The sequence below is a fragment of the Microchirus variegatus genome, assembly GCF_963457635.1.
Source record: "Microchirus variegatus genome assembly, chromosome: 18".
Taxonomy (NCBI): domain Eukaryota; kingdom Metazoa; phylum Chordata; class Actinopteri; order Pleuronectiformes; family Soleidae; genus Microchirus; species Microchirus variegatus.
The window spans coordinates 4078730-4087175 of NC_139819.1; the positions used below are offsets into that span (position 1 = coordinate 4078730).

Sequence of the window (8446 nt, forward strand, 5' to 3'; positions counted from 1 at the left end):
ACTCACTTAATGGAGAAAATAATCAACTGATTATTTGAAGCTCTATTTAAAATATAAAAATAAAAACTTACCAGTCAGGACTGGAAGCATTTCTGCTAATTTATTTGCCATCTGAAAAAATATCTCTGGGTCTGAATACAGTCGCTGAGAATGACTGTTTCTTTACACATTTTCTAATCTACCTTCACACTTTGAAAAATCATTTTTGCAACACTCATTTGTGATTTTTATATTTTTAAATGAAAGATATTAATAACCCTCGCTCGCTCGCTCGCTAAGATAGTGAGATACGTAACCTTGCCCGAGGCGGTGGAATCAACGGGTGCTTCGTCGGTTTGGCGTCGGGCTGATTTGGGAGCAGAAAGTGTTGTTTTCTATCCCAGTTCATCGCTGATCGACATCAGCTTTCCCCTCACAGACTCAATGGTTTAGCCCTGAAGCGTTACAGGCCAGCTTCCTGCTCCTGGTCAACACGGGTCACGGAAAACATAGCAAACTAGTTCTGGATAGAGTGAGATTTCACTTTAGACCTTAGGTTTGCTGCAAATAATGTGCAAATTGACAATGTGTGCCCTTTAGCCATTAGGCATACAGTACTGAACAGATTACTAAAGGGCTAAATTCTTGAAATCCATCATCGATTCCAGCAAATGATTGCACGAATGAGTCGAATCCGTCAAATTCTATAAGAGGCCAAGTCTTTAGCATGGAAAATACACAACAATGAATGTTGTCTATCCTCAGCACAGCAGAAGTACCAACAATGATTTGCCAAAACTCAACAACAAAAAGCATGATTTCCAGTATTAGCTGACTTGAAACGTTAGCTAGAAAATGCTAGCTTGAGCTGTAAGGACGCAGTTCGTTAGCTGTGATCGCTAGTTAGCAATAACACCAGCACCCAAGGTGTTCAATCGCTCAACCACAAACACAATTAGCGCATTACCTTACCTACTCGACTCGGTTTGGTATCGAGCGATGTGGCTAAATACACAGAGGCGATTCTAGAGTCTGTAGGGGCCCTAAGCAAAAATTCCCAGGGGGCCCTTCCAACCAGTGTTCAAAATTTTATTTTTTTATTTTTTTTAAATGAAAGAAATAACATGGGCAATTAAAAAAGTATGTGAAAATATGAATGTAAAGAACAAAAAAATACTGTAAATAGCTTTTAAAAAGCTATATGAACTGACTAAAAAACATATGCATTACACTGTAAATAATCCTCTTCATTTTCCAACTTGCAGAACGATAACTTCACACAGGTTAACGTGAGGTGGGGCCCATTTAGGGAGGTTTTCCTACTGAGATGTCATTGCAAATCGCCCATTGTTGTTTAAGGGGGACGGGGAGGCGGCTGGTCACTGCACATTTCAGTAAAAAACAGCCCTCAGGCTCCAAGTGTCTGGGGGGCCCCCTATCAGCTCGGGGCCCCAAGCAGTTGCCTGCCTTGCCTGTTCACAAGCTGTGCCTCTGTAAATACACCAAACTCCATTGAGACATTTCCTTGCTACTAAATGTTGGAGATGAACACGTTTTCAGGACGAGTCGAGCAGTTCTAGAACTGTATCGTGGAAAAGCGTCCCCCGCTAGCTGCTATTCTTTCCCACAATGCCTCATTTCTGCAGGAGCTCACTTGATCCTCAAAGATCAGATCCACCGCTAACGAAGGACCCTTGATTTTGAGAAGCTTCTCTCTTGTCTTTAGCCAAACACGTCCTTTTACCTGATCTTCTCTTTTTCTTCCATCCCTCCCTTCTTCACTCTCGCTCGGCTCGTGCTCATCATCCATCCTCATTTATACGAGTAATATAAAACTCTTAAGCGCTACATTACGTGCCGCTTGAACCCCGACAACTGCACCAAAAACCTTCCTGTTTTGTCAACAAATGACTTTTAAAGTGGTTTTGAGCCCATTACAAGAGGGGTCTGCTGGGATCCGGCCCCTATGTGGTTGTTCCCAGAGATGGATGTTGTACATAGATTGTTTCCACTTAACAAAAGCCCGCTTGACTGCACAATGGATCGCGATTAGATTAAGGCTGCACTGTAAGAGCTTTTCGTTTGTGTTGAAGTGGGTTTTATCTCCGAGGGTGACGAGGCCAAAACAGGACACTGCTGAGTGAGAAGGTATTCTTTCCAAAAAAAAAGAAAGCATTGGCTCTACGAAGGGCACACTGAAGCTGCTCCAGGACTCCGTCCCTAATAGCTGGACGACTCTCACGACACAGTCAATTGAAAACACTGACGGATGCAGCTATTTGTTCAGGGAGAAAGACAGAGATCGAGGGGGAAGAAGGCGTACGAGAGAGAACAGACAGATCATTACAAAAGGATAAAGTTAGTAAAGAGGAGAAAAGGCCCCAGGGGAGGATCCACGTCTTTGTGTTTTCCTTGAACTGGTGTCAGGGACCCTCTGCTGCCGTCAGTGTGACGAAGCGTGGCCGGTGCTACGAGCAGTCGGCGTCGGCGTGGGCAAATCGCTTCACGGATCAACGCACCAGAAGCCCGGGAAAAAAGCTCGGAGACTCTGCCGCGCCTTCCGACCAAACGCGATGAAACGGCGGAAGAACACCGTGTCCTACATGTTTACGCGGCGTGACACACACACACAGACACACACACACACCGGCGTCGCTGACTTTGACCGGCGTGGAGGAAAAAAACGCCACTCTGGGGTTAAAGTCCCGCGTCTCCAGCATCGCAGATTTGTCTCAACGTTAGACGCTCTTAAGGCTTTTTTACTCTTAAGGACGAGCAAAAAAAATTAATGTCGGTCCAGCCGGCGGCTTTATGCTCTCTAAATGTGTTGCAGTGTAAAAAAAAAAAAAAACCAGAAGGTTTCAGTGTTACAACAAGAGTGCTATTTTATGTCCTGTGTAAGTGGACACATAAAGGGCACTGAGCTATACGATTATAACCTAATTATATGGTAATATGGAACACTTTAGGTGAAAACCAATAAGTCTACCATAACAGGTCTACCTAATGTAATCCCATTATAGCTCCATTACGTTTGGAGAGGGCTGAGGAAAGTAGAAAAGCATATATTTTTCCTCAGCGGAGGCTTCTGGGTATCACTATAAGCAGGCACTGGGGGGGAAAGTCATCAACAACAACAACAACAACAACAACAACAACAGTGGGTGTTGTGAGTTTTCTTTTTCTTTACCGGGGAATGATCGCTGGTACATGAAGTCTTCATTTGAAGGCGCCATATGTAAGAATGTGGCCAAAAACGGTTACTACATCATTCAAATTCAAAATTTCGCAGGTTTTTGTTTTCTGGCGTAACTGGCAACCCCCGCGGTCGCTCGGCAGCTGAGACTCTACTGAACGCAATGAATGGTAGACGGCGGTAGGTGGCGCCACATGCCAAAACGTGATTTGCAGTCTGCAAAAAAATGTTCTTAAAGCGGAACTAGACCGGAAGTTCCTATTATCGCTGTTTTTTTTGGTGTGTATCTGCGTCATTACCTTGTTTATGAAGCCCTGACGGTTCGAAACAAACAGTTCAGCCATTGCTGAGAACGTTGTGTTTTATTGTAATCTCGGGGCTCAACGAGATCTCTGAAAATCCCGTAATAGTTACGTAAGCAGCGGTTCTCCTGAACAGCAGATCCTCCTGCTCCGGGCACTAGTCCGGGCACATCCGGTTGCGTACATTGAACCGCAGAAGAAGAATAACGTCCGTTGTGGAGGTGTTTCACGAGCAACAGTGTCTTCTGACTCTGGGTCTGACTCCGGGTCAAAGTCATAAAAGGGACTGCGGCGGGGAGTCGTGACGAAGCTATTTTTAAACACTGTTAAAACAATGTTTTGATAATGAGTAGCAGTGCATCCGCCGTTCCAGAGGGGGGCGCTGCGCTTCTGAAAACGGATGTGCTGGATAGTACTGGCCAATCACAAGACTCTGTCTTCTGGGGGTGAAAGTTCACTCTGAAACATCGCGGCTGAAAAACACTGTCAGAAAAGAGGATTTCTATCGGCTAGTTTACAGCAACTAGGAGGTTTTTGACCATAAAAACAAGTTAATATATGTAAGTAGACCTCCATAACTAACATATATGTGCAACAGGACCACTCTATGTGACCTTTAATGCGAATATTTTGCCTGTACTGTTGTTGTTGGTGAGTTCAGTTTGTTTTGAACATTATTCCTGAGTCTCTGTGACATATTAAGAGGATTTTATGGCCAGTTGCTTTAGATTTATCACATAATGCACCTTTAAAATAGATATTTTAAAGATGACGAATGTGCTGTGTCATATCCACATACATCAAGGTCATGAGTGAACATGTGTGCCGTTGGAGGCTGCTACACATTCACTCATCAGCCCCGCTGAAACAAAAGGAAATGCACAAAGAAAGAAATGACATTGAAGCCCACTGCTAATTCCACTCTTCTTCTAAAGAGCTTTTTACTTCTTTGCACCTTCTGCAATTGCCACACAGTTAACCACGATGTGATGCAAGTGTTTCGCTGCGAGGATGAAAAAAAAAGGAAAGCCATCTGCCTCCTTTACCTTCAGTGAGTCCCATGTGGATCGTCCAGTAGTTCTGCAAACACTGCATCTCCTTCTTCATGCCCCGTTTGCAGCGGCAGTCGTACAGCGGGCTCACCAGCAGCACCTCCAGGGCCGTCTGACACTCTCTGTTGTGGTCCAGCATGGCCTCCTTCTCTTTGCCCACGAGGCACTGGCGCATCACCCGGTAGCGGGAGCTGCAGTGCGGGTTCTGGTTGCACATGTCGCTCGCCTGGATGCAGTCCACCCACTCGGGCTGAGCCGCGGGCCCAGGTCCCGGAGCGCCGGTGCTCAGGGACGCGGACAGAGCCGAGGGGCCCTCCCATGAACCTGCTGCCGCGTCTAAAAGGGGGGGTGGAGGAAACAAGGAAGACGAGAAGGTGAAGGTGACGGAAGAAGGAAGAAGGGGCTTATAGATAATGGTGAAAATGACTGTGAGAGATTCGGGTTTGCGTCAGGAGCTAGGTTTCCATCCATCCGTCCATTGTCTGCCACTTTGACACAGGGTTGCTGGTGCTAATCCCAACAAACCATCGCAGGGCCAACATATAGAGACAAACAACAACTTTAGAGTGTCCGATTATGTTTTTGGACATGTGGGAGGAAACTGAAGAACCCTGGAGAAAACCCTTCTCGCAACCTACGAGGAACCAGTGCTTTTCACTGAATTTCCACAGATTCGGTAGAAGAATATTAGCATTTATTTGTTACACTATAAACCGCGATAAAGCAAACATATGGGAGTTAGTTCAACACGTTGAGCAGCAGGTGGCGCAAAAGGCAGCCCACCACTTCATTTCAAGTTATAATGAAGTTATTTCTGTATGTTAAGGAACGCATATTCACCATGAACTAGGTTTTTACGAGCATACTTGCTCTTTATTAGTAATTATTAAGCACGTATTAATACCTTATTCTACATAACTACCTCTATGATGACGTGGATTAAGATTTTTTCCTAAAGAAGGTGTTAATATGTGTTTAATAATTACTAATAAAGGGCTAGTATGCTAGCTATATGCATGTTGGTACGCACCGAGTTAATGGTGAATATGTGTTTCTTAACATAAAGTGCGAATAGCGATCCATATCAACACAGCCACTTTTATTTTGAAATTCTATCGAAAAAAAACACCACTCCTGAACCAGAAAAAGTTAGATTTATTGGCCACCTCAAAATAATCATCGGGCCCCGGGTCATTTGAGAACCCTGGATTAGAGGAGCATGATGTTGTATATTCAGTATGGTCCTCGATCCATACGAGAAACCGTTTTTTTACGACATCCTACACAAGTTTTGGCTTCTCCCTGTCGAACAATTCACGGCTTCACGGTTTTCAAATAGGATGTTATAATTCGAAAAATAGGGGTTAGGGTAGTCGTGGTTTATTTTTGGTTTGTTTGTTTGTTTGTTTTATGGCGGCAATCGCGACTGTCATAAAGCGTTAAGCGATCTCACAACCGTCGTAACGCGTTCCTCTCGTTAAAAAAATGGCATTTTTAACGTTTCTCCGGTGCAGCGGAACGCAGAAACACGAGGTGCGTTTTACGTCACAGTCACTCACATCTACCATTTTCAAGCCGTGGAAATTCTTCGATATTTTTTTAACGTCCTGTGTTTCTGTTCAGGCACCACGTTCTGGGCGTTATAGTCCGTGAACCAGGTCGGATGATGGACTTCTAAACGCTGGGGTTTTCCGGCCCCTGCATGTTCACTCACATTCCTCTGTGTTCACGTTGGCCTGACACGTGTCTCTACCCGAGGTCTTTTTCATGTCTTGTTTGCGTCACATGAAGTGACTGACCTGTGATAACCTGTAGCCCCCAACCCCCCCCCCCCCCCCCTGCTCCCCCTTCCCAATTTAATACTGCAATCTAGAACAAACTACACTTGGCAGCCTCCTCAGAGCCTAATCAAGACAAGGCGTGGACCACGGGAGCGTTAATAACAATCGCCGAGGACTTCGTCGACGCGGCGACGTTTAATCCGCGCAAGCTTTTGAACTGAGCAAACAGACAGTGATGCACAGTTGTTGCAGTTTGACAGGAGCGGAAGATTCACACGCTCAGTGGCAACAGTTCAGGTGAAATGGCAAGAGAGACCCCTTGTGGTGATCTCGAGCATTTTTTTTTTTTTTAAAAGATCAGAGGCAAGGAAGGAGGAGGTGATGCTGCATCAGTATGTGATATAAGCATGGAGCGAAAACTGTGGATTCATGCACGATTTTTAGCGAGAAGTGCTGCAGTTTGTGGACAAGAATGATCACAATGATCACATTTCTGCTGCTGATGATGATGCTTTTTCCTCATATTCAACCAGATACAGATGTGTAAGTGGGAATAAATATGTCATATATATATATACAAACTGTATTATATTATAATAACAAACTAATTATGGTTTTGCAAGCTGTGGATATTTAATCTAAGTGATTCAATCACACACCAACTGGCACCTTTAAGTCATAATTACGCATGACACGATCATCCATCAGTATTTTCCCTGCACAGAATCATAAAAAAAAAAAATAACCATGTTCTCGTGTAATGACGTGTTTTAGAAGTGGGCACACCACAAAAAAATTAAATCCAGCACAATAATTAATGATGTTAGAAATGATCTTTATGACGCGCTTGAAATGCGCAATTTGGCACAATTTGGAGCTGCGTGTCATTGCATTTTATTTATTCCACTTCTCACCTAAGAGCAGGAGACAGATGTGAACGCACATCCACACTTTGACAGTCTTCATGTTGTCGGTTGAGAGAAGATGAACTGTGGCTCCAAATCACACTGATATTTCCACCGTGTGGGAGGATAATTCCACTCTCCGGATCCTTAAAAAAAAATCTAAATCCCCTTTTTCAACTTCGGAATAAAGACGCAGGGTTGAGAATAAAAAAAAAAGAAAGAGAAGCGAAATCCAAGTCTCCAAATTAATAATCCACAGTAATTACTAAGAAAAAAAAAAAAAAACGTCACAGACACAGAAAATCAAATCTCCAAATGCCAATGAAGTAATCAATCAAGTCAATCAATCAATCAATCCACGTGAGCTGTTTTCTCAGGATCCGTTCCTCACGACAAACTACTGAGACTTGGTCTCTCCGCATCATCGGGACGCACAGACTTGGACCGTTCCACTTGTCCTCTGGAGACAAGTTGTGCCTAAAACATCCTTTTTTTCAAAACTGGGTGTCCGCTCTTCAGCTCTCTCGGACCGGGCTGCACAAGTGCAAGTGACCGCTCACTGGACCTCTGTTTCCCCACAGCACCGGCTCATCCAAACACACACACACGCAAACACAGAAACACACACACACACAGAGAGAGAGAGACAGAATCAACCACCCCGCCGTGCGCTCCTGTGGTGCGGAGTGAACGCTCCTGCCCTTTTTTTTTGCACTGACTACAAGCGCGTCGAGGCTCCGCTGCACTTTATAAAGAGGAGGAGTTTCCGGGGCAGCCGGCAGAGGGCGCTGCTGGTGGGGTTGCACTGATTTTTTTGAAAGAAAAAAAAAACGTTCACACCTAACAAAAAATAAACACGTTCCTGTGTGCGGGGAAAATGACCTCTGCATTGTTGACATTTCCCTGCAGGGAAAACGCCCTCAGCTATGAAATAATAATAATAATAATAATCATAATAATAATAATAGTCATGAGAATTGTATTTATATAGCCCAACATCTTGCCTCGAAGGGACATATCGAGTGAGGAAAAACTCCGACAACAGACGACAACAGATAATAATATCAGATAATGACACTTATCATTATCACCTCCTCCAGGGTGTGTGACATGTCGTTTGCCCCCAACGCCATAATAATAATAAAGATAATAACAATAATCATAATCATAATGATCATCATCATAATAATGATAATCATAATAATAGTGATCATAATAATACGCTGATCCG

At 44.0% G+C, this 8446-nt stretch overlaps 1 protein-coding gene across 1 annotated transcript in view; it reads right to left on the reverse strand.

Moving 5' to 3' along the window:
- The window catches only part of LOC310939898 (GDNF family receptor alpha-2-like), a gene marked incomplete at its 5' end in the record, with an annotated part of 107759 nt that extends 100483 nt beyond the window's left edge, over window positions 1-7276 (reverse strand). Inside the window, 2 exons of the mRNA XM_083904755.1 lie at window positions 4524-4865; window positions 7225-7276. Coding sequence (XP_083760881.1) covers window positions 4524-4865; window positions 7225-7276 — 394 coding nt within the window. The remainder of the gene's footprint in view (window positions 1-4523; window positions 4866-7224) is intronic.
- Window positions 7277-8446: the final 1170 nt, after the last annotated feature.